Source organism: Ixodes scapularis, unplaced genomic scaffold (genome assembly GCF_016920785.2).
Source record: "Ixodes scapularis isolate PalLabHiFi unplaced genomic scaffold, ASM1692078v2 ptg000885l_1___fragment_2___debris__unscaffolded, whole genome shotgun sequence".
NCBI classification, from domain to species: domain Eukaryota; kingdom Metazoa; phylum Arthropoda; class Arachnida; order Ixodida; family Ixodidae; genus Ixodes; species Ixodes scapularis.
This window is the reverse complement of record NW_024610063.1, coordinates 32,371-59,643: the sequence shown is the minus strand read 5'-3', so window position 1 is coordinate 59,643 and position 27,273 is coordinate 32,371. Positions and strand designations below refer to the sequence as shown.

Below are 27,273 nucleotides of genomic sequence, written 5' to 3'. Positions count from 1 at the left end.
ATTTCCTCGCGTCAAGGAAAGGCGCGCGCGGAGAGCGACGCCGTTGAGCTACAGCGAACGCTGAATCGGCGCTTACTTCATTATCATGAGTTACCGGCTCCATTCGTCGAAGAAGAAAAGTTCCAGGCAGCCGTTAGTCCGATAACAACCGGTCGTGAACTGATCAGCTGTATTAGTCCGAGTGGTCCCCTAATTTAGTTGCATTCTCCTGAACCACGACTTCTGTCGGGTGATGTGCCTGTGTTCAGTTGTTTCTCCATCACACGGGTAGTCATGCCGAAAATAAACGCCCAGAGTAACAGAAATGTTCGGGAAGCCTGGATGCCTTCGTGTGAATGCGTTGTCCATTGCATTTAGGCCACGTTTGATCGGATTGCTACTAGTTTATAAATATAAGTAGGGAGTATGTTCACCTGACCGCCTCAGGGCTTTTCGACGAACCGTTTAACTAGTTTAGCGCTTGTTTCATAAGTTACGACAGATAACGAGTAATACAAAAGTACCGTCAATACCACAGCACTGAGAAGGAGGGAGTATTAACAAAGAAAACTTTGAGGGTGCAACTGAGCTGGAGTAAGTTCAGAATAGTTTCGGGTAATTCTACAATTATGAAGGACTACAATCACGACATAACAGCAATAGGCAACGTTTTTAGTAAAATTTGTAGCACATGTTGCGGTCTTTTTAGATGAATTCATGGAAGTTTCAAACAGGAATTTGATTTCCATCCAAGAAATCCAGACTTGAAACTTAAAATCGAAACTTCCGAACTTTTCGTCGACCTTGCCCTCGAAAAAAAAAATCACAATATTTGAATTTTTCGAAGTTGAATCTAAAATAAATTCGAAATGATCGGATATTTCGAATTATCTGTCAAAAAAATCTGATATCTTCGAACTCGACCTTTCAGAAACCTTAAAATTTTCGAATTATTCTAATTCGAACCTCGGCGGGGTTCTAAAGTTGCGAACTTTACAAGTTCGAACCTTAGCGAGGGTCGAAAATTTCGAACCTTTTGAACCCAACTTCGGGAGTTTCGCGGCATTTCTACTTGTAAGCGTGAATTTTATCGAGGGTCTTTAGAAGCTAGAGTTCCTGTATAGGCTCCCTACGGGAACCAGAGTTGCGCTTCTGTTTTTCACGTGCCGCCGCACCGCTATTCGCCCAGATCCGATCACGTGAGGAGCCGAATCAAGAGCCGTGCAGGAAAGTAGACGTTGCGCCCGGTTCCCCCGCTTTCGAGAGCGCCGCCGCGCGCCTCCAAGATGCCGATGAGCAGGAAAGACGACGCTACGGGGATGAACGCGCAACGCGCAACTCTGGCTCCTGCTGGCTCCCGTAGCGCTGCGCCTCCTGGGAGAGCGGATGTGCACTAACAAACAGTTACGCTCAAGACCGAGAGAGGACTCGCAAAGCGTCGGCGGCTTGAACGGCGGCTCCGACGGCAGAGGCCGTCGCTGTCGCATTTATTTTTCGCGCCTCGGCCCCACTCTTCTTGATCGCGATGGTTTACTTGAAATCGGTTTTTATTCCGAAAAATTGTTATATCGATGATTTAGACCTTGCAGGGCCGTGTATTAGAATATCTGAAGATTATTAATTCATAAAACAAATTCGTTGTGGCGGTCATAAAACCCTTGGCCACGTAGAAAATGGGACAAACAAGTTTTTTCTCTATTTTGGGGGAGGGAAAACAAAAAGCACCCCCCCCCCAAATAAAAATAAATAAATAAATAAAAAAAAAGCTTTACGGATTTTTTTTTTTTTTAAGTCGCGAAAGCTATTTAGATAATATAGGGGGCTAATTGACACAAGTCGGATAATTGCCTGAAATCTGCTAGTTTCTTCATTACTACAAATAAACAAATATGGTTCCAATTCTTCTGCGTCATCGAAAACCACTAAATCAGTAAATTTTAGGTACACATAGAGCATGTGGCAAGCAGGTGTTGCGTTTGTGCAACAGACACAAGGCCAGCAGTGCAAGAATGCATGATAAATTATGCTCAGCAAGTTTATAACTGAAACCATATATTTATTTTCACCAAATTAAAATGTTCATTAGAACAGTTTAGTTATTCCTTTGACTGATCATGACAATGACCCTTCTACATTATGTCTCCCAGGTTGTATAACATGCACCTGCACAAACCGTACCTAAAAATAACTGCCCTGTATATGATAGCAATATTCCACTGTATTTTATTTCTTCTGCTGCAAACAAAAACTGACGGCTTGTCTTGCCGGTTCCTTCAGGTGGATGGACGACTCGCTACTGGAGGCCATCACGCCGAAGCTGATCAAGGACCGGCCCAACACCTACACATACACCAAAGCTGTAGCGGAGCAGCTGGTGCAGGAGGCATCTTCCACCCTGCCCGTCACCATCATCCGGCCCTCCATCATCACCGGGGCGTGGAAGGAGCCCCTTGAGGTATGTGTCACAATATGACGATTGTTTGAGATGTGTGCAAATGTGGAAGGTCTGTCCAGGTATGTTTGCTACAATGATAAAATGATTGTTAGAGGCATGTGTGAATGTGGAAGCATCAAGTTCATCGAGGCACGTTTTCCAGAATGATAATGATGATAACATTGATGATTAGAGTTCTGTGCAAATGTAGGAAGAGCCCGTCCAGGTATGTCTATCACGATTATGATGATGATTGTTTTAGGTGCGTGCGAATGTGGAAGGAACCCGTCCAAGTATGTCCGTCACAATGATCATGATGATCGTTAGAGGTGTGTGTAAATGCGGAAGGAGTTGTCAAGGTATGCCTGCCACAATGTGTTGGAAATGATTGTTAGAGCTGTGCGCTAATGCAGAGGAGCCCGTCTAGGCATGTCTGTCACAACGATAATGGTAATTATTGTTAGAGCTAGGTGTGTGCGAACGTGGAAGGAGCACTGATCTCTATGACAATTGCCGGATTGCAATTGCCCGCTCCGCGAATGCGGCCACTAGTGGCCATCTTTTTGGTTGAGTTATGTTACCTCTAGCCGAGGTAGAGCTGCTGCAGCCGCTATCATCCATCCATGGCAGACAGCGTTGTGGTAGTTGTGGTGGCAGGCTGCCATCAAAATAGCGTGGGTGATATTCCGTGCTTGACTGAAATTGTTCGACGAAACATATTTTTGAAACCTAGCGTGAACGGTAGCCCGATCTTTGAGGACCCAGTGAAAGTTTCATGAAATCACAGCACCGGGGAAAAGTAGCACAGCACGCATCGAAAGTCGCAATGAAAGAAGCATCGAAAGCAGACGCCGGTACGGAGTCTGCTTTCGATGCGAGCTGCGCTGCTTTCCCCCGGTGCTGCGCTTTCGTAGAACTTTTGCCGGGTCCTCAAAGATGAGGCTACCGTTCACGCCGGGTTTCAAGAATCTGCTTCGTCAAACAACTTCAGTCAAGCACGAAATATCACCCACGGTACAGTGTACTAAACCCACGGCTATTTTATGGCAGCCTGCCGCCATTGCGCTGTCCGCCATATTACTATGATGGCTACAGATAATATAACTACCAAAAAGATGGCCGACCGTGGCCGCATTCCCGTCCATTTGCTGGATTGCTCGAACGCAATCCAGCAAATAGACATAGAGATCAGTGGGAAGGAGCCTGTCGAGGTGCCTGCCACAATGATGATGATGATGAAGGCTAAGTTTAAGGGGCCACAAGGCCTTTGTGAGGTATATTTTCCGCATCAAGCACCACAGTGTGCCATCGGAGCATTCTAAGGGGTTGTCTTGCAGTGTGTTGCTTATGCTATGAGCTCAGGTACAACAGAGCATAGGTACAATAGTCAGAGAAGCTGATTCAATGCTCATATTTTGCAACCAATAGTGCTTCAGACTGCATAAATCAGTGCAACAAATGCCACCCAGAGATTGAGACCAAAATTTAGTTTTAATGTCCTTTGTTCAGTCCGTGCAGCTCAGAAAAAATAAAAAGCAATATTTTGACATCCTACCTTGATATCACAGCATAAAGCTGAGAAGAGATTAGGAGTGACCTGCGTAATAAAAAGAAGGTATATCTCTAGTAATTTGATTATCCAACGACAATTGCATTACTTCCAGGGTTACTTGGCAACAAAAACAAGACAGCTAGCCTTGTACACTCCCACGACTTCCTATTTGGTTCCAATTCATGTTTGTACCGAGTCAATCCATCAAAAATAAAGTTGGAGAAGCTTGTAAAGATTATAAGCTTTCAAATATTGATTCGAAATTTGAACTACAGGGAGAGACCAAGAAAATGAAACAGGGTTTTCCGTCCTGCATTAATAAACTATGCACCACAGAAAGCTGAAACTCCCTGAGAATGCGATGCTACACCTTGTCTCATCCTACGATGAACTAAGAGCCAAAGCCATGGGCCGCCAGATCCAATCACGTTTCATGCTAAACTATGACATGCTTAACATCGGTTAGGGGTGGACGAATAATGCTCCGAATCCCAGAGCGCTGCATCTTTTCTATAGCTTTGACATTGTAAAGAGCCTGTATGTAGTGGCTTTCTTTGCAATGTAAAATTGATGAATCACTCAGTGCAATTCAATTCGAACCACCATCCGCCCATCCTCATCAGTGATCCGAGACGCGGGCACCGATACGTGCATCAAAGCGACATGCCACCCTCGTTGCATATACCACGCACTTGCTAAATGGCTCGTGGTTGGATCTAGCGGTCCCTAGCTTTTGCCTTTAGTCCATCGTAGGGTGAGATGAAGTATAGCGGTTATTTATGATGGCCGAAACACCAGGTTTCATTTTCTCGATCTCACCCTGTATGCTTTGTTTTTAAGTCAAAATCCGCAGCCCAGACTACCAGTTGATGGGACCAATCAAACAGCGTGAAAAGAACAAGTCACTGGTTCTTCCCTGCATATGGTTCATTGATGATAAAACACTTAGGGATACTTGACAATCACCATGACATTGCGTTTTTGATGCCGTTTGATTGGTCCCGTCGTCGGCTATTAACCGATTTGACCTAAGGTGAAATGAAGTATAAATAGTGAGATTTGTGAATTTTTTAGAATTTTTAGCTTCGTCGAGTGCGCTTTTCCTGCGGCACGGCTGCACTGCAGCAAAGCAACACTCGCAGCGGTTGTGGTGCAGGGGAGGTTTCCCGCAGCGCGAAACTGGAAAAGCACCTCTTTTACTTTGGCTCGTTGCATGTGCGTTCTAACATCCTTTTAGTTCATGTTAAAATTGTATCCCGCTTAAAAAAAAAAAAAAAAAGCCATTGTGGCCATTGCAGAAGCATGTGCAAATGGGGACTAGCACACTGTATTTGTAATCTTTTAACATACCAAACATGATATAATTCTATATTTTCTCACTGCAATTATTTCTCAGTTCTTTTAGCAAGAGCCTAATTTATTTCTTGTAATCGCCTAAAGCTATAGAAGTGAACTAACAGTCATGACATAGGGATACAATGCATTTTATCACTTTTTTTCTTGGCATTGTAGCATTGTTTTTGTGCAAAAACCATTGAAGAGCATCAGACAGTAAAGCTCCTCAAGCTAACTTGAGCGGGATTTTCTTTCACTGCAGTCTTACATTTCATAAAAACCATATGATTGAAGATTCTAAATTAATCAATTCAATTAGAAATTGCCTCCAAGGTATGTGTGACCGTTCAACTCGTATTCAGTTCTGTCACCACCAGCACATGTCCAATGATTAAACATTATACAAAACCGCCTGTAAAAAGAAAAAAAAGTTGTGAAAAGCATTAGGAATTAAAACAGAAAAAAATGTTCTCGTTAGCTGCCATGGATTAAAACATCACTATACCCCATCTCACTAGTTGTGTGCAGCACTACCAAAAGTACAGGGGCGAGAGAGTGTAACCCAAGAAGTTGGGAACGAGGAACTCCCCTTTTCCTCACACCCCTGTCACTTTTCACCCCCTCGAAGATTAGCCCGTCACTCTTAACTCGTACAAAAGCAACCTTCCTGTTCTCCTGCCAATGGCTTCCGGTGCACTGTGCACCACTAGTGAGATGGGGGGGTGGGGTATAAAGAGTGCAAGTTTTGTTTGTGGAACCCCGATACTTTCAAGCCCCAGTTACCCTTCCTTCGAAGATTTCTGACCATGTTATTTTTCCTCTCTTCTTCAGGGCTGGGTGGACAACTACAATGGCCCCACTGGCCTCCTCATTGCCGTGAGTGTTCAAGCTTTTTCTTTCCAAAAACCAGTCTTTGATTGATAGTAAAAATTGCTTCAGCTTCTTGCAAGGTTACACTTAATTACTATCTAAAAGGTTGTGGCATTGTGCGATAGTTTAAACAGCGGGAAGTTACTCAGCCTTAATGGTGTCTGGTGTCTCCGCTGCAGGTGGGAAACGTAGCCAGTGCAGTGCAACTGCTAGCCTAGGGTATTTAACGCGCACCACACATTGGCGATAGACGACCGCACGCAGGTACAATGCTCGTCCAGATCGAAATGGGTCGGTGTGGGGATTGAATCCCAGGGTCTCCGGGTTCTGCATTGCGAGCTTCCGCCCCACGTGCTCCTAGCAGTGATGCTCCAACACACTCGGCCACCGGGCCCCATTACTAGTAGGTCCGAGTAGGATGCTTTTCCAGTTCACGGAACGCTATTTTAGTATGCCCAAATCATGCAATAGTGCACGACCATAAATGCATCTCACCTCTCCTAGAGTCGACGACAACAGCCACTATAGAAAGAGGACTGTTTACCTAAAGAGAACACTAAAAACTAAGTATGCCAGAAACCTGGCGAAAAGAGAGTTCGACCACATTCAACTTTTTTGGACCTTCAACTCTTAAGATTAAAAAAAGTTTGAAGTTCAACTATTATGCGCATGTGTTGAAACTGCTAACAAACTAAATCATTAAAAATATTACACGTTTGCTTTTATGATGGGTAAAATATACAACAACCTACCGCATAAATAAAGTTTCTAAAATATATTAGATATTTTTTTCAAAGTAGGCCAACAATCTTCGGAGGTTGAACCAGTTGAACTTCGTCAAACTTAGCCAAAAAGTTTGAAGGTTTGCTGGACTAGCCAAACCTTGATGTTGAAACCCAGGTTTGACAAAAGTTTGCAAGATCCCTACTGAAAACACAAGCAAGGTGCCGACAATGTGCGAGGGTGACAGAGGCAGCGTGAAAGGGTGACAGTTGTCTTTCTGCACTTTGTATAGATTTCTGCATCTCTCCTCAGGTCCACACATATTCGGCTCAACATTAGCACTAAAAGCTCTTCTTAATCCCCAGCCCTGCCCGTTTTCACATAGACGAGCACCAGCGTGTGGTCGTGCATCACTACTGCATGATGCAAGTTAACCCTTTGCCTTCCGCAAAAATGTTGAAAAAAAAAAAAAAAAAAAGATTTGAAAATGAATTTTTTTATGTGCCTTATAAATTTAGTATGCAATATACAAAGGCCAAAAACAAATTTTAAAGTATTTATTATACGAGAAATCTTTAACAGACTGCAAAAGAAAAGGGGATCAAAGTTTCGCTTCACTGCATTACCGCAGGCAGTTCACGTCACCTTGCACATGGACTTTCAGGCCGGACGTAGCAGTACTGCAGACAATTCACATCACCTTGCACGCAAAGTGAATGCAAAATGTGGAGGGGCTGGAGGGGGATTTTCTACATTGATTCTAGCCCAATGCCGACACGCCGACACAATGTCCTTATCGAAATCGAAGTCGTTTGAGCTAAAATCCAATAACTCAGCTGCATCGCTCTCGCTGTACGATGAAAGATTCATTTCCTCGTCTTCTGAATCTGAAGAGACGTCACAATATCTTTGTTTTCGCCCCGATTTTGAGGCAAGATCGTCCCTACAACCGCAGCGACCAGAAGTTGACGCCGCCATTTTTAAATCCCGTTTTCTGGGTTGGAACAATTTCCTGCCGAATTCAGAAATTTACCAGCTTTTTATTTTCCGTGAAGTGCCATCTATCTATGGAAAAGCTCACTAGAAATATGTGGACTAGCCCAGTTCGTCCATGGTAGCGTAATGGAGCCCGAATCAATGTGGACGAGCCCAGCTCGTCTTCGGGAGGAGTGGTACAAACAGTGTGGACGAACCCAGGTCGTCCGTGGTAGGGAAAGGGTTAAAGACCCAGGCCGGCAGCAGTACCGCACTGGCTAAATTTCTCGTCTACAACAGAGACTCCAGACGTCCACTAGGGCAGACTAGCTTTCTGCTGTCTCAACAAGCACACAATTAATAATAAGAAAAAAAAAGGAAGCGAAATTAAGATGTCAATTCTTCCGGCACCCTTTCAGCTCGGCAAGGGGGTCCTCAAGACGGTGTACACGGACCTCCAGATGTCGGCCGACCTGATCCCGGTCGACATGGTCTCCAACAATGTGCTGGCTGCCGCCTGGTACAGGGGATCTGGAAGGCGAGTCGAAACGCTCTTGTCTCATAAATATGTTCAGAGGCGAAGCGAACAGAATGACTCTGATCACCAATGGGGCGAGAACGACAGGGAGGAGTTGTAGTGATCCAGCTTCCAGCTCGAGCATCCTACCTTCCACCTCGCTTCAGCGTCTCGTGAGCCTGAAGCGCTCATGCTCGCAGCCAAACCAAGGGGGAAGAGAACCAGCACGTGCTGGAGGGGGTAAGCGTTCGAAAGAGACGCCCAGTCATTTCCGTCCCGTCGGCGATTTACACGTGGGGTTCCGCGCTCTCTATGTTCATTTCATATCAAATTCAAAAAATGTTTCTAGGATTTCCTTTTTTTTTTTTTTCTTTCAAAATCTTACGAGTGTGTTTGGTTTAATTTTTTGTTAAATTCTCGTTTCTCCGGAATTGAGTTTCATTTTTTCTCTTTTCCTCATTTTTAAATATTTGGCGCTAAATTCGTTAGAACTCTCGAGTACCAGTCAGAACTCTCCAGTATCAAAATGATATTTCTTCAGCTACATTTGGCATTAGCACCCTTGAGATTGGTAATACTGACTGTCCCACGACAAAACTCACGAACGAGTGATGCTTCGATGAACGTTGACACTTTAAGATCTAAAATCTCGCAAGCGTTGCAGCCGGGAAACTAGTTTTCCGATACCGTAGCGCCACGCCACCTCATCGTGCACTGGCACGAACCCAGGGAAGTGGCGGAGGGGGTAATATTGAAGTTTCAACTGCCCCTCCCCTCCACCGCCACAATATCTTAAGGATTCATAGCTTTCACTGTAATAAAAACATATACCTCTCTCTCCTAAGAAGCAAAAATACTATTAGTGCAGTATATGGTCTAGCTTAGGCACATGAACACCAGCTTTTGTCGCGACCCACAAGTGGAATGACCCGTTCCTTGACTTGACCAAAGAAGTTAAGCCCCAGCCTTTCTCAATAGACAGAGATCTCAAAGAAGAGTAGAAATCAATGACTGCCCTGAACAAACTTGTTTATACAATACTGTTGTTTAAATATTTTTTTGCCAAATGCGATTTTAAGATTGGAAATTTATCGAATAAATTTGAACCGACAAAACCGTTACCAGCGAGTGTTCTTCAGAGTTTTTCGGATTTATCCAAATGCACGAAACCCAAATTATAAGTGATCAGATCTTTAAAAGCCGACATAGAGTTTGCACTTTCCACTTTTGCTAGCTTCCTCCTTTCATATATATTTTCACTTTTTGCATTGCCACAACTTAGCTTCCCTCGGAGCTTAGAAGAGGGGAGCACCGAGAGGATTATATTTGTACTTTGTTCTCGTTACCATGAAAGAACATATTCGTGAGATCTACTTTTCGCAATGTTATTTCAGTCGGGAAACTCGGGAAAATCCAGTCGTTTACGGTATATCTCTTCAATATTGTTAAGCGCTTAAAGGGGTGGTGCAACGATTTTATGATTCAAAGAATTTGCATGTCATTTTTACGCTGTCTATCGCGTCCGGGAGGATAGAGAAAACACCTCCTTCATTAAAAATGTCGCGATTCCGCTGCATAATCGCAAAGCAAAAGCCAAGCTTTTTCCCCCACCTGCAGCCCCAAGTGGCAGCCGAAGGAACTATGGCGAAAAGATTACGTGACCTGGCTCGGCTCTAAGCTGCAGCATAATGCCCGCTAATGCACGCAGAGAGAGGGAGGGGAAGCGTCCTTCGAGATAGCACACGGGAAGCTACACGGCACCCCGAATGACGTCACTAGAAGGGGGAACAGGTGTCCCCTTCCTAGTGACGGGGGACCAGGAAGGCTGGGAGTGAGTTGAGGGGTGCCCGAAATGCCAATATTTATCTTTTTTTTTACGCAACAACTAGGACACGCAGGCGAAATCGGTTTTCTGTTCTTTACTTCAGAAGTGTCAGAGGGCAACTTCCAGAAATCTTTGAACGAAGTTGCATCCCCCCTTTAAAGGGATTGTCCGGTCAAATTTTGTACTCGAGAAAATCATTGAATATCGTTGTTATTCGCGACTCCAGCAAAACGGACGCCGCCAAGCGGGAAAACCGGGAACCAGCCGGTCCAGGTCGCTCCGCGCCCCTACGCGTCTCTGGTGGCTTTCGCGGAGACGTGTTGTCGGCGCGGTGGCGAACGATGTAATTTGACGAAGGTCCGAATATTTCTTAAGTTTGTGAGTGATCATTAGTGTGGTGAAGCCTCAGTAGATTTTTTCTTCTATTACGTGTTTGAAAGCCCGTTTACTCCACAGCACACGGTCGCGTGCTTTCGATTTCTTGGATGGGGAAGAATCACGAAAACTTTGTGATTTCTTGTCTGTCTCGAATCACATTCAAAGCGACACTTGGTAACTGATACTGGAGGGAACGTCAATGTTGCAGTCAAGTGAATGGGAAGGTTCGATAGCTGCTTTTCTTGAGTTTGGTTGTGTTCGGTTAGCTTCAAGTTTGAGCCACCCACGCCGGTCGGTGCGTTGGCTATTCATCTTGGCTGCTTTTCGCCGAAAAAGCCTCTGGACCACACTGAAGGAGTTGGTCTGATTTCGAAATTACTTGATTCAGGAAAACTTGCTCACTGCAAATGATGAATGAGGGAAATTATCTGTTTTCAAAAGGTGGGAGACATGTCTCGCAACGTTAGTTGCTGTCACGGCATTTTGACCTATCGCGCCTCCAATATTTATATTACGAGGACGTCGAAGCCAGCAGCAATATACGTCTACATTGGTCAGGTTGACCGGCCACAAAAAAAAATACTAATTTTCTCCTTTCAATGCAGAGAGGTTCTGGGCGGATCTTCAGTGAAGACTCTCTTCAGTTTGTCCCCGTGCTGCCGGCTATAGAACCATTTGGCTAAGTTTAAGTAGTATTCTCCGTCTGTCGAATATACTTTTATTCAGCAGCTCACCTAATAGCTAGTCAACTAAGCTCATATTTCAACCCGAAGGGTATACTAATATCGCTTTAGTGGGACCCCCCCCCCCCCCACCCCCCCATAGTACGTAATATAATACATAACCCGCTCGTCAAAATGACTTCTCGATTGCTACTAAAACCTGAATTGAAATACGAGTATCAGCTGCTTAGTGGGGCGCCGTCGGGTTAACACGGTCCTTGGCTCAAGAGGCGGTTGCTTAATTTTCGTAATTTTCCTGCAGCCTGTGTTGTTGGCCGAGCAGACGACTGGAGCTGTTTCGTAAACGCGGATACGCACAAAAGCTCGATTTCGCGGACAGATAAGTCGCATGGTCGAGGCATGCGAGTTAGCTGAAAAGTTAATCTCTGTGGAACAATTCTGTAGTCATCGCCGCTTTCCTTAGATGATCAAAACTGATTAGTATATTACCGTCCCTCCGGAGCCCATAGTTTCGGTTTTGAACGAAATCTCCGAAACGAATGTTTGACACGAAAAGAACAAAAAAACACCGGCAAAACAAAACTATGCTTTGCAAGTTTATCTGCACCGGCTACACTTAACCGTCTCAGTTCAAATACCTATAAAATTGGGCATTAAACAAAAGAAAATCTGTTAAATTGAACGCGCCACCTGTTCAGGCGGCCCGGCCGACCCGCCGCGACCTGGACTCAGCCGCCATGTTTGTCTGGTGGGGGCGCCCCCTATAGGTCGCTGGAGTCGCGAATTGCCTCGAGAAGCATCGTACGTGCAATATCTGAATTTTATATGCCCCTCTGCGTGAGTAATTGTATTTATGCTGCTCCAATCGCATTCTAGCGTAAGCGCTGCTTTCGTTGGCAACATTGAAACTCTGACGTCACAAAACACAAAGCGAGCAGGCGAGCATTTCTGTCTCGTCGTTTGCCTGCAAGTGAAGGCCTCAGCGTGCTTCGTTTTTGTTGTTGTGCTCGACTTATTTCGTGGTTGGGTGAGATTTTTGTTGTGCGGTTGGGTGCCACAACCACCGGGCAGCACATGTGAGCCAAGACATGACGTTCCACACTTTTCCGCGAGACGTGCAGTGACGAGAAAAATGGATTGTCGTCGTACGTAGGGACTGGGTTCCCGTCAAGATCGAGATTCCCCTTATGCAGCAATCACCTCACAGAAAAGAGCTACGAGCTGAGCTCTAAGCGGACAGAAGGCTCGTAAGCTGAGGTGCGATGCTGTGCCAACGATATTAAACTACGTTCATCCACTCCTCGCCCAAATCGGATCAATCAATATGATTATGCAGCGAAACCGAAACTGTCACAGTTTCGATTCCCCTTTGACGGTTCTCCCGCTGCCCCTCTACAACGACTGTAAACAATATTTATTTTTGTTGAGGCCGGTCAGCCGGCGCGGTTGGCGCGTGTGCCCAAGTTGGGGAAGAACGAAATGAGCTCAGGCGGACACAGAGTTTGAACAATGAACAATATATTTACATGAAAAAAAAAAAAAATATATATATATATGTGAACATAAATGTCAAGGTTTGGCGCATCGGCAAACAATACACAACAAAAAGAAAACCCCAAGGTTCCATAGGAGCTTCACTAAGTATAAAATAGAAAGAATTCTTTCTATTTTATACTTAGTGAAGTTCCTGTGGAACCTCGACGCGCTAAAGCGATACTACGGTTCAGAATACAAAAAACAATGAAACAAGAGAACCAAGCCACGGACGGAGAGCAAATCGAAATAAAACGTCCGCAAAAGCGAAGTCCGAAGTTTACGGACGGGTCTCACTGAAATTTGGTGTCGAAGGGGCATCCTCAGCCTCTCGGCGGTGGTGAACTGGCAGGAAGACCGCGACGGTGACGATAATAAAGAAGACTCAGAAGATATCGCGTCGCCGGGACGCCATTCCCTCCGACTTCACCCCGCAACCATGAACGTCTTGCCCCCTTGACGACCCAAAAAGCTCTGCGCAAAAACCATCGGCTGATTCGGCTTTCCGCGAAAACCGTCCCCCTCCACGGCGGCGCCGAAGGCACCCCCGGGGGAAAGAAACAGAGAAACAAACAAAACCGGGTTTCGTCTTCCCGTTTGTGGTCGCCGCAACGCAATTTGCTCACTGAAAAGGCAAACTGGCGAAGGGGCACGGCGAGCAGCACAAAATCGCAAAGAAAAAGCTTGTGGGAGAGTCGGCCGGCGCCAGAGTTTATGACAGAAACCAACAGCTAGGCCGTCTGGAAACAATGCCAGAAGTTGTATTTAGCACGCTTGCAGCCCGATTCTCTTTGACCCGTGTGTGAAAATGGAGCGTGACTATACGATTAATTCACCAAGCTCGCCCAAGTCAATTGACGACATGCATTTGAACGATTCGCCGTTTGCCTTCGACCCGCGGACATCGCCTCTGAGGAAACGTCCCGCAGCCTCATCACAGATCCAGCGGATCCGTTGACATGTGTACTCAGATGCCGCTTCGTGTACCTAGGTGCAGCTTCAGAGGCGAAATCTGCATCCTTTGATCGGTGGCCGTCGCAGCTGCATAGTTCTTGTTGCGCGAAACGGCATACGTTTGCTCGAAGCTTATGGCTGTTTGCCAGTAATATCCCGCTAAAAGGCGTGACTTTGTTTGCACATGCTTAGGAACTGCATTCAAAGAACCGTATTTCAGTAGGGTACACCCTAGAAGATTATATAATTCGAAACAAAATAAAAGACATCCATCGATCAACGCTTGTTATCCCGACCATCCGACAAACCTTTGCGTTCTGTGACGTCACGCAGCACTTACGGATGTCAGCCATTGACACTGGCGAAATTCGGGGTGCAGTTTCGTACATACGCTCATGAAAGGTTTAATTAATAACGGGAGATCATATATCAAAATAAAAATAACGTTTGTCTACATGGAGGCTCCCTTGACGCAACGAGCGCAAAAACTTAAGTACTTCCGGTTTCGACCGGACAATCCCTTTAAGCATTTGAGCTGGAGTGTGCGATTGAGTTTCGAAGCGTTTATTTTAATGCCGATCAATTTGAAAGATGTGTCGTATAGAGAGAGCGGTCACCCCGACCCAATGTTTGCATTTCGAGTTGAATTGATATTTGTAATACCCCACCTGCCACAGTGTTCCAGCATTTCTAGATGTATAAACGAACAACGCCCCCCCCTGTTCCGTTTCCCGCACCCAATTGCAGGAGCCAGAAGCTGCTGGTGTACAACATGACCTCCGGGGCAGACAACCCGCTGACGTGGCAGGAGTTCATGACGCACACCTGGGAGATACCCTACAACTACCCGTCGAGCATCATCCTGCGCTACCCGCAGCCACGCTGCACCCACTCCAAGCTGCTGCACCGCCTGCGCATGTTCTTCCAGCACTACCTGCCGGCACAGACCTTCGATGTCGCCCTCCGCGCCGTCGGACGCAAGCCCATGTGAGCCCCGCCTCTGTATGCGCGCGCGGTGCCTCAAGATTTACGCTTTTTCAAAAGTGGTCACCCCGATTTTTGCACACGGCCCATGAAAGTGCAGTGCTGCCAGACTAGATCCTGGCCGTGGCACAGCGGCGAAGGTAGATGTGGCAGATGCCTATTGTGTAGTAAGCGTGGAAATTGAGAACAAGCAGACACCGCCCAGCAGAGGAGTGGTGCAATATTCACTCATTTTGTTTGCCATTATGTACCCTGAACACGGGTCATTACCTATTCCCCAAAATTTATAACACACAGGTTTATATTACTTTGAAATGATATAAACGCCGTTCGAGAAGTTGAACTCCAGGCGGAAGATGAGCCCCCCCGGCTAGACCTTCAAGATCCAAAGTTTTGCAATGACCCACTACAGTGAGGAAGTTGAAAAAATCCAATCTAATCCAATTCATAGTCAAACTCGAGGGTTTTACGTGCAAAAACCAATGAAGGGCATTTGGCAAACCTCAGCGAAAAACTGAGAATTGATTTCAACTACCTGGATATCTTTTTTGCCGTGCAACCAAAACCTCTGCTCTCCCTGGAAGATTACGGGCACCTCAACCAGGGTTTGAGCACACCACCTGGAGATCTGTAGGTTCGTAGGTCAGCACTTTGCCTTGGAATCACCGAGGTGGCATCCAATTCGTAGAATTTTGCCTAAAGTTTGAAGGTTCGCCAAACCAGTCGAGCCTCGAGCGGCGACATTCCTACATGAGATGCCTTCGTTATTTCAGGCTGTCCCGACTGTACGACAAGGTGAAGAATAACATGGACCTGTTCGAGTACTTCACCACCACGGAGTGGTACTTCCACAACGACAACGTCCGGGCACTCTACAGCGAAATGAGCTCCAAGGACAAAGAGGTGAGGACTCGGCTAGTTCACTGAACTCATGAGAACTTGCTTCTACTCAAAGGCACTCGCAGCAACTCATTCCTACTGAAAGAACTCAAGTTGCCAAAAGACAAATTTTGTGATGAGCAAATTAAAAATTACGGTGTCTTGTTGACCTGGGGACTATTGGCCTGGGGACTTTCCATGCAAAAAATTATAGTATGAAAACTGTCCCATTTCTTCCCACTCTCTCCTAATCGAGGAGAAATAATTAAAAGAAGTTTAATTATTATAAAATGCAGGGTCTTCAGGTTATATTTAGAAATATACAGGTATAATTAATAACTCGTTGGATTGAACACAGATATTATTTTAATAAAGTAGGGTACATAAGATAGCATTGGAACATAGAAAAAGCTCACATGGACGTCAAAATTTTTAATAAATCCTCATTGCTTATATATTATTCTGTATGGGCAGCATCTCTGTTTCCATCCTAGACCCGTCCGATCTTCGAAATGAGTAGTTTTTCACTATTCTTTTACCATCTTTTTTTTTTGGCACTAGTTGAAACGGAAAAAGGGGAGGGGTAAAGGACACTTCACAATGGACATCAAAGCAACATTTGAGGGCTCGATTTACGTTACTGAAGTTCACTGATTCCAAAAGAATCTACGATTGTTTGAGATGTATGGAGCCAACGAATGTTTCAATACCAACTCTTTGTTCCCTAGCAAATTTCTTTCGGGGCAGAGTTATTTAGAAAATGCTTGAACTCAATTTCCAAAATTGGAGAAAAATTGGGTTTAACCCGATTTTCAAGGAATATGTCTGGGGTGTAAATCTATGCGAATATTGGGGTCTACCCGAAAACGAAGGACCCCAACTATAATACCACTGACAGGGGCTCCGGAACCGGGGGGGGGCAGGGGAGGCATCCGCCCCCCTTATGTTTTTTTCGTAGGGGTCATGCCCCCCCGACGCTGAAGGCTGACCCACAACCCTCCCATAATGTAGTCAGAGCAACATGCTACCGCGCCTTCCAAGCTTGAAGCGGAATAAGAAAGCGTTTTGTCGGGACGAGAATTGGTAGTAAAGCCGATACCCCTGTTAAGTGCTGGAGTAAACGTTTCTTGTGAGCCAGCCTTGAGGCGCGCGTACTGGTCACATCTTCATCACTGGCAGTGGGACGGGGACAACTGAGATAGGCATCTTTCTACCATTCCTTGTCATAGGAAAGGATGGAGGGGAGGAGGCCTCCCTCCGGCTCTGGATAAGCCTCCCCAAACGTAAAACCTCTTGCCGCTGGAAATTGGTTTCTGGCAGAGCGCTTCGACGAACAGCAGTCCAGAGCCTATGTCCACGGAGGGGCTGCACACTCTCTTTGACGAGGTTTGCTTGGGATCGGCTCTTTCAAGCTCGGCCATGCCAATACCGTGCCAATTAAGCGCACTGATCCCATAATGGCTGGAGAGGGTTCAGAGCTGGCCTAGCATGGGAGGCGCCCCTTGAAGTTTCTGCACGACGCCTAGACGCGAAAAGCATTTCTGCCATCCGTCAGTCATTTTCATACTTTTGTTCGATGTGACAGGAGAGGCCACGGAAACGCTCTTGCGCGCTAGAGATTTTGAAGATCTCTTTTTGTTACTCGGAAAAGATTTCGGCTAAACAAAGGTCGCTTCCTCTATTTCGGTTTTTCCGTGCGTACGATCTTCAGAGTTGGGGGGGGGGGGGGTGGGGGAATCTGCACTGCAAGGATCTCAGCCTTGACCCCCGCCCCCCCGATCAGAATTGACTTCCGGAGCCCCTGAACACCGAGTTTTTAATTATTCTTGCACCTCCACACCTCCCCTACCAAGTGAGTGCATCTTTGAATAGTTGCAAAGCAATCCGGTTGGTCTCGCCCTGCACCTAGTTTGTGGATTCATTTTTGAGATTCCTTTCGTTTTGTTTGCGTATGATGAATCTGGGGTAGCTACAAAACAATCTGGACAATAAACAAAGTGTTGAGGAAGCAAATATTGCCTCCTTGATGTTTCTTCGCCGGTGCAAATGAACAACAAAGCTTCCGATGCACCAAGCAGAAGTCTGTATCAGAATAGACCTTTTGCAAAATCCCCCAAGTGCCCCGGCTCGCGCGCAAAGAATTGTGGGAGATTGTCCCTCGCCTGGCCGCTCTGCCTTGAGATCACATTGCCTTGTCGCTTGCCTCCTCTTAATCCAACGTTTTTCGATTCCATTACCTATTTTTATCCATTCCAGTGTAATAATTTTTGCTTCTAAGTGTTTCTATTCCCTTCTGCGCGTAATATTTCTTGTATATGTATAGTATTTGTGTCTTTATTTCGCCTTTTTTGACGGGAGTGCCAACGGACAACACGCCGCTTCGCGCCTCGTTCCCCGGGCAAGTACTAGCGTTGCTACCGATTCCTATCGCGCTGTTAGCTGTTCATTTTGGTTCATTTGTATGAATGCCTGCGAAGCCGTAACACCGCCGTCATATGCAACGTGCGGTGCCTGACAAACTGCGCGCAGTGGCGCGAGCCCTTCGCAAGCGCCGGTGTCCCAACATCGTAGCTTGCATGCGCTTATGGTATGCCTTCTCGATCTATCTTCTAAACGGTTGTCAGTTGCAAACACCCTTTTTCAAGTGCAGAGATGTGATGTCACCCAGGCAGTCACCTTGAAACTCGTAGTTCCTTCGATAATTTTATTTCTCGAGTCAAGATGTCAGCTGCTGCTCGAGTCAAGATGTCAGCTGATGCTTCAGTCAAGATGTCAGCAACTGACAACTGCTGAGGAGACTGATCATGAATGCATGCCAAAGATGCATACAAGCCGCGACGTTGAACCGCCGGCGCTTGCTAAGGGCTCGCGCTGCAGCGTGCAGTTGTCAGGCGCCGCAGCGTTGGATATGCCGAACAGCGTCACGGTTTCCCAGGCATTCGGACAAATGATTCGCGATGGCAAAGTGGCGTGCTGTATCTTGGTCAAGTTAAGCGGCACTTGAAGGCATACGCTACAGTGTAAGTCAACGGAGTGAGCGCGGGCGGCCAAATCACAGCGCACTCGGCTCTTGCGTCGCGATTGTTGATTCAGAGCTCTGCCTACCCCTATGACATGTGCGCGGGTGTTCATAAACGGCTCCTCTCGACTGCACGCGGGTCAAATGAACCAAAATGAACAGCTAACAGCGCGATAGGAATCGGTAGCAAAGGTTGTACTCACTGAGGGAATGACGCGCGAAGCGGCGTGTTGCCCGTGGGCACTCCCATCGAAAAAGGCGAAATAAAGACACAAATACTATATATATATATATATACAAGAAATATTGTGCGTAGAAGAGAATAAGAACACTTAGAAGCAATAAAACATACACTTGAATAGATAAAATAGGTAATGCAACCGAAAAACAGAGGATTAAGAGGAGGCAAGCGACAACGCAATGCAACCTCAAGGCAGAGCGGCTAGGCGAGGGACAATCTCTCCCACAATTCCTTGCACGCGGGCCGGGGCGCTTGGGAAATTTGCAAATCGTCTATTCAACATGCATTTTTCCAACATTAAATGTTGCGCAAGCAGCTCCCGTCTCTTATAGATAATGTGGAATAAGTCATGCATTCTCTGATCAAGTAAACATTATGTGCAGCCTGATAGCAGAGTTGTGTCTTGAAGTTTTCTTGTATTCCCCCAATCCAGTTGATCACATGGCAATTGATGTCAGCAAAAGGTGCAACACCAACTGCAAACAAGATAATTTTTATATCGCCACTTTCAATCTTCTCTGAGACCAAAGCTCCTAGTCGAAACTTCGGTCAGTTGTTTGTGGTGGAAAGTTTGACTGGAAAGGTCAAAATTATTCGTAAAATATTTTCACGTCTTTAGGAAGTCGTGTCACGGGCAACAAAATAATAGTTCAATTATTTTGATAGTAGACGTTGAAATAGTGGCTGCCTTCCCACGACCTCTATTACGTCTCAAACTGTCAAAGGTTCTAAGCTTTGCATTCCAATGCAAATTTCAACCACAGCTTCTAATAAAAACTGTCAGGTAAGCCAAAAAGCAAGCCGAGCTGTTGCAGCTCATACGTATTGTCCGTGGTTGTACTCGGGGATTCACTAGTGTGGATTTCGAGGTAGTCTGATGGAGTGTTGAATGTCTGTGACGAAGGGCACGTGGCTGTTGTCCTCTTTGGCAGGAGTTCAACTTCGACGTGAAGACCCTCGACTGGAAGGAGTACCTGTTCAACTACTGCATGGGCATCCGCAAGTACCTGCTCAAAGAAGAGCTCGACACACTCCCCGAGGCACAAAGACACCTCACGAAGTGAGTACCAAACACGCATTTCTGTTTTCACTGCCGCCATGCAATGCAGGGTCGACACATTCACGTCCATAGGCAAATTTCCGGTACTGGCAGCATTCTCGAAATTCTGCCCGTCTTACTCAAAGTTGGAACTAGGAGGCCAAAGAAACTTTGAGAGGTGGTGATGATGGCGAGTCGGTTCATGACAACGAAGTGGCGCACAGAAACGTGACGACTAGCAAAAGGAGCACAAACAGGATAAGCTTGTCCCGTGTACTCCTTTCGTTTACCTAATCTTTCTCATCTAAGATACCTATGACACGTAGAAAGGTGTCCTTCAGCCAAGTACTGTCAGAGGTACGAGCGACAACTTACGTGAATGCAAAGTGAATTTCCTTCGGGATTCCTACACAGACACGCGAGTGTCGCCGTGTAATTAACTCCCGGCTGCCGAAATTTTCACGCACCGCCGAGCCGAAAAGCGACCCGCTACAGAACGTGCATCTTCCACGCCTACCACCACCGCCGCTCAAGATCAAGGCCGACGACAAAGTTACTTTTACGACGTCATCATAAAAGTAACATCGATAGACCCTGTTCAAAGAAGCGTCGGTCAAAGACGTTTTCCGGGCATTGCGCGCAACGGCCGAGCACGAGGAACAAAGCGTAACCGTCACGCTCTCCCCGCAGGCTGTACATCGTGAGCAAGGCCAGCAACATGCTGCTGATGCTGGGAGCCTGGCGATTCATCAAAGCAGTCGCGTTCGATCCCGTCGACATTGTCTACAACATGGGAAGCTACTTCCAGGAATTCGTCGACACGTTGTAAGCGACGCGCCGGGGTGCAACAACGTCCGCATCAACTGACGACGCGAGCGGAATGCGGCAGTCGGATCGTACGGCGCCGAAAGATACCAAGAGCTCTTCCAAGCGATTAAAATGTGTAGCGAAGGTCCTGACAACGGGACGGCGACCGTTTCTATGCATGGTTCACCACCCAAAGGCCAGTTCACACACTATGCAACCGCTTACGACCGAGCAACTCAAAACCTCTCTGGATCTTTTATGAGGAGAAAGCACACTAGCGCCATCTATTGGGTAGCCGTGGGAAGACTCGACATTTCCGCGTATTTCCGTTGTTGCGGCAACGTCGAAACGTCGAGTTCAGATTGGCTCCGATTAGGAGGATGGTCGGCAGACCTCGAGGCAACTTGCTTCGAGGTATATCCACTATCCTTCCAATCGGAGCCAATCAAAACTCGGCATTTCGACGTCACTGCAGCCTCCGCAAAAAAGCGGACGAACTTGTGCTCTTTACTGTTTTCTCGTATCATTCTCTCTTTCTCAGCCCGAAAAGCTTTAGACAACGTTCTAGACTACCATTTCTCGTATATAGTATACGCATTGGATCTCACAACTACCGTGAAACCTTTGCTCTGGCGAAATGCAGTTCCAGGGTCGCTTCGTAGATAGCGCCAGTGTGCCCTCTCGTCGTAAGAAATCGCGAGAACTCTGTCGCAAGCAGGCGCGAGAGTGCGGACAGGCCTTGGGCCGACAGTGCGGCGCAAGCTACGCGCCCATTGTGCCGATCGTACGTTGGTCTTTCATCGGCCGTCCGGCGAGTGCACAGTCTCCACCGCACCGTCGGCTCATGGGTGAGTGGAGTTTCGGTGCGGGCATCCGACGACACGATCAGCAAACGGCTAGGGTGGTGGCGCACCTAAAAGCACGATTGTGCAACCGACAGAGGAAAGCTCTCGTTGAAGAGAAGAGAAATGTATCTCCCCGTCTTATCAGTAATAACCAAAGCTGTCGTTACGGCTTCGGGCGAAAACTTTGCGTGAATGTTGACCGATTGTGACGACCCGATTCGGGTGCCTAAATGAACCTTTTTTAGTGCTAGATTGCGAGGACGCAACGTTTTATTTTGCATCCTCACAAATCCGGTCGACGTATGCCCCACACCCTATTGAATGTGCATGTGATGTTGCGTTTGTTTTTCGAAATTCGAATCGTGCCGTTCTTGGTGCAGTTGTGCAGCATTGGATGCTTGCTTTTGCGAGTCGTTCGACGGTTGATTTTCAGCTTGGTAAAAGGGGCAGTTATTTACTGACTACCCTCCTTCCTTTGTATATAAAATGTAAATAAAAAGCACTTGTTTTACCTTGAAAACTGCAGCCCTGTGTCAATTATTTTAATTCCATTGGATGCTGATCATGTAATAATACTTTCAGAGTACCTCTCAAATGCACATAGTGTTTGAAAATAAAAATGGATGTACATGCTAGCAAAAGATGTGAAAGCTGCTCCTGAAAATTTAGTCTGAAATTTCCAAAAAAAAAAAGACACATTTTGCCTATGCCTACCACAAGCGGATAGGCCAATACACATTTGCAAGTACGGCTTCCGGGCGCCGCCATGTTGCTCACTTGGGGTATGCATGGGTGTGGCCATAATCCATTTATGACACATTACTAAGGCGTCGTAATCGGATTAGCTCGGTGCCCCAACAGCAAGATGACGGCGCCCGAGACCGTATTTGGAAACATGTACAGGTAGTAGTGCTGTTCGGTGTTAATTTATGGCACTATTCGGCACATTACAGCAATGCCCATCTACACAAGAAACCAATGCTTAATAATATGCATCCCGCATGGGCGACGCACGAGCTCGTAGAGTATGAAAACATTTGTACAAAGTGAGCATAACTGCACTAGAGTGGACAACTATAACTGCATACAATTTGAGTTCGAACAGATCTCAGGGCTCCTTCAAGCACCTGCCAATTTTTGAGAGCTGTGGTCCAAATTAGAAATGTAAAGCGAAGTTGAGGTTTCTCATCTCCCAATTTTAACAAATCGGGAGATGATGAAACTTGCGAGGACTGCGAACAAAGAAAAAGGCCAAATCGTCTGTTTCAGCTCAAATTGTCCGCGGTGGTACTGCCTTCGTGATAATTTAATTACACTTTAGGAGAGCCACCGCACTGCAAATAGGTGGGTGGCCCATGCTACTGAAGCTCCTGAAGGTTGCCGCAAGACAAGCGTGAACAAATGACGAGTGATGGTAGAAACAGAGCAAATGTGAAATGAAAAAATAAATAAGTAATGATGAGAGTAATAAATGATAGTAAATAAATATTGATGAGTAGTGCACAATCAACACTAGTATATTTGCCGAGATACAGGAAATAACCAATAAAGGTCATTGACGAGAAAGTTCAAAGTCCATTCTGTTTTCACTGATTTGGTACGATAAAACTGTATATATATTCATTGGTGGTTCTTTTTTCGTTTTTTGATAAACGCCAGGCAACACTTACAAGAAAAGCACAATACAGACTAAAAAGAGGCCGAGAAAGCCAATTACTGCGAGAGAAAACTGCGCCGACTGTGCAATGAATTCTGGGAATGTCCTGTATGGTCCCTCTTGCCGCCCCAACATCTATTTCATCTACCTCATTTATTTATTTACATACCTTAAAGACCATTTTTTGGTGCTACACGGAAAGGGTTGAAAGAAAGAAAGGGCAAGGCAGTTGCTTGGTTGACTTTGCCTGCTTGCCCACACATCCTCCGTCACTTCTATGGTTATCTCTGTCGTCTGCTACAGATGGTTTTATAAAGGTGTTCCCAGCATTCCTTCTGGTGCCACAAACTGCACTCCATTCTTTTCAAAAGGTCTATCACAATAATTATCTATGGGATAAATTCAAGTGAAAGATTTCTTAGGCATTTCATTTCATTTGTCTTTCTTCTCGGGGCACGAAGGCAATACAGTAAAAGCTAATTAATTCACAACTCATTAATTCAAACTTTTGGATAATTCAAACCAGTCGCCATGGTCTGGTCACACTGCGTAGAGGTACATGTGTAAAACAACCCGTTACTTCACGCTCAAATCGTTTCCGGCACCAATAGTTCAATCCGCGCGCCACCATGCGTGGAGCTTTACCGGTCAAGCGACAGGAGGCGTGGCACGAGCCGCGTTGCTGCAAGTTTCTAAACCCGGCAGGCACATTGCAGGAAACGCGAGTGTTGCCGGTATCTACTGCGGGCCAATAGGAATGCGCACATCCACATTTGAAGCAACATTGCCAGGCGTTCGAGAGACCAATAGGGCCCCTCAGAGAGGTTTCTTTCGCGCCTTTTGAAGCCCTTCGCCTCCCTTTGTTCTCCACATTACCAGTTCTGCGGTTCTGTTTCCGTGCCTCGTTGAAACGGACCTACTGTGTTTGAGCCGTCGCGCAATCACCGATCCATTTGTGCTGGTGACTTAGCTGGTGGTGTTGGCCATAGGACCAGGCTACGTGCTATGCGCTTTGAGACCGCGATGTCGTCATCGGGTATACTCGCCCAAAGAAAGTATCACGCCAAAACGCTCGGAGAGAAAGTGGAGATTTTGCGTGAAGTAGACGCAGGAAAAGCAAGCCAGGTCGAGATTGCCAAGAAGCACAATATCCTGAAGAGTATGTTCTCAACATACGTCCGCAAAAGGAAAACATGGAGAAGGCGTTCATCACGTGGGTTAAAGAGATGAGAAGCCATGATCTTCCTCTCACCAACCCCATCATCATGGCGAAGGCAGCAGAGTTTGCACTACATTTGAAACACCACGACTTCACCGCGTCTGAAAGATAATTCCATCGCTTCTGTCAGAGGCACGACCTCATCTTCCGTATCGTGTCTGGTGAAGGTAAAGCCGTGAGCATGGAAACTTGAGCAATGTGGTGAAATGGATCCCTGCAGGCCTACCTGAAGAGCTACCCGCCGCGGGACATCTTCAACGTGGATGAGACCGCTCTATTTTTTAAACTCTTGCCGGACAAAACGATCACGTACAAAGGAGGCAACTGCGCAGGAGGGAAGCGAGGTAAAGACCATGTCACCATCTTGGTCTAGGCAAACACGATTGAAACGAAGAAGCTGCCCCTACTCGTAATGGGAAAGTCCATGAAGCCTCGGTGTTTCAAAGAACATTCACACACTGCCAACAGACTACGAAGCCAACAGAACGGCGTGGATAACTGGCGAGTTGTTTAAGAAGTGGCTTAGGAAACTGGACAGAAAGTTTGAATTGAGCAACCGACAGGTTCTGCTTATCGTAGACAACTGCTCGGCGCACAAGGTCGACGTGGAGCTGAAGGCAAATAAACAAGTGTTTCTTCAACCAAACACGACTGCAGCACTCCAGTCGATGGACCAGGGTGTGATCAAGAACATCAAGTCCTTCTACAGACGTCACATGCTGGAACGAATGGTTCTTTGCGTGGCCAAAGGGAACCAGACTTATAACGTGACGCTCCTCAGTGCCATGCACATGATGGTTCGCGCATGGGACCAAGTCCCCGCCGAAACAATTGCGAACTGTTTCCGTCACTGTGGATTTAATGTCTTGGGAATGGAGGCGGCTAGTGGCGACACCAGAGAGAGTGAGGTTGTTTTTGAGGGCATGAGTGATCTGCTGCAGGATGTGAGTTTTGCCGATTACGTCGATGCAGACAGTAGCGCGGTGATCTGTGGCACTATGACAGATGAAGACATCATCGCTCAAGTAGTTAGCAAACCCACCGCGAAAGCAAAGAACGACGTCGATGACAAAGAGGAGTAAGTGGAAGTGGAGGAAACTGTGATTTGGCCATCCCCGCCAGATGTCATGGATGCATTGAACGTCATGCGTCTTTTCTTCAGCTATGAAGAGGGCAAAGAAGATGCCTTGTGCTTGGTTCGTTCCCTCGAAAATAAGCTAATGACCATAACTTTCCAAGAAACGAAGCAGATGATGACCACTGATCACTTTGGATAATAGAGGTCTGCCGTTCCAAGCGTTTCCTGTGCAAAAGCGGCCTTTTTTTTTTTTTCGTTTTTTGTTACTGTTGAGATTGGTTATAACGAAGTCGGTTATAACGAAATAGCGGCTACAGCGAAGCGATCACGATTTCCCACTCCCTTTTGCACTTCGTTAAGTCGGTTATAACGAATTAGCGGATATATCAAAGTAATTTCCGATTCCCGTTGACTTCGTTATAACTAGTCTCGACAGTAGTTCGAATTTTGTTTAATTCAAGTTTTTTTTTTCATCCCTGTGCAATTCGAATTAACGAGCTTTTACTGTACAGGGAGGAATAAGTTTCAACAGAGAAATATATGAGTATATCAACAAACAAGGCAAAAACAGGAACAATGGCTAAAGCACAACCACAAAATTAGTACTCGCAATTTTAATATCAGCAGCATCAGTTATCGAAACTACAGGCACGGGAAGGCGCTTGTAATCTATTGAGGTTTGGGGAAGAAAAGAGGAATTAAATGAGGTGTTACAATGGGGGATGCCTACCTTTGGCCAATGATTTTTTTTGTCATGATATGTAAGATGGCTCTATCCGATGCTATTATATTTTCCCAAGAATGCAAGAGTCCCATCAGAATGTATGTGTACACAGAATGTATGGTTGAATTTCTCTAACTTTTAAGGTTACATCTAATCCAAACCAACCAAAGATTACATCCAGTTTTTGGATTCCCAAACTATGCATGCATAACTTATGTTTAAAGTGAGCTTCGAGATCTCGGCATTGATTTTGAATAAAATACGAAGGGACGATTTTCCAATGGTTATTTTCAATGTTGTCTAAAATCCGAAAGAAAAAAATTGGCCTTCCTCGTCTTTAGTACCTGTAACACGCAGAGAGGTGGCCTTATCTGAAGCATTGTCAGAGCTACGAGTTACAACTTGCCTGAACGCAAAGTGCATTCCCTTCAAGGTCCCTAAGCAGCTCACAATCAAGAATGAAAATTCATTGACACTCCAGATCTTGAAGTGTTTCAAAGCTAAACTGGTACAGATGAAAGTGTAACCCAAGTTTATTTTCGTGGAATGTTTCTGCTTTGACACAAACGCGTGCAACTACAGAACACATACCCACAGGCTGTCAGCCGAGAACAGCAAATGGCCTTTCATGTTTTTGCCCATTACATACATAGACTGCACATCACTGAAAGCTCCCATGCGCCACCCCAACAAGGCACTAAAAGAATTGGGATTAGTTATGGCACTTTCAGAACTGAAAATGATTATCTTTAAAGGTAAGAAACCATTTGCAGAAACTTTCAACCAGAAAATGTTACCCATACTCGGCAGCCAACGCCATTCGTTTATGCATTTGCGGGCCCCACTGGAAGGCATTTTCTGCAAATGAGTAAAGAAGATTTTAAGTATCCAACTTAAATAGAGTACACGCTCGAATACCTTCATAATTTCTGCCGATTTTGAGCCACGACTTTACCGGTGAGCGCCTTAAAGAGATGGTGAACCGAAATTTGAATTTCGAAAAAACAATGCAAGAGAGGTATG

General features: G+C 46.0%; 1 protein-coding gene across 1 annotated transcript in view; it reads left to right on the top strand.

The window, feature by feature from the left end:
• The window catches only part of LOC8037882 (fatty acyl-CoA reductase 1), a 54,541-nt gene extending 32,449 nt beyond the window's left edge, over nt 1–22,092 (top strand). Inside the window, exons 6-12 of the mRNA XM_040219890.3 lie at nt 2,257–2,434; nt 6,132–6,176; nt 8,288–8,406; nt 14,506–14,745; nt 15,516–15,645; nt 19,814–19,941; nt 20,611–22,092. Coding sequence (XP_040075824.2) covers nt 2,257–2,434; nt 6,132–6,176; nt 8,288–8,406; nt 14,506–14,745; nt 15,516–15,645; nt 19,814–19,941; nt 20,611–20,749 — 979 coding nt within the window. The 3' untranslated portion in view covers nt 20,750–22,092. The remainder of the gene's footprint in view (nt 1–2,256; nt 2,435–6,131; nt 6,177–8,287; nt 8,407–14,505; nt 14,746–15,515; nt 15,646–19,813; nt 19,942–20,610) is intronic.
• The last annotated feature ends 5,181 nt before the right edge of the window (nt 22,093–27,273 follow it).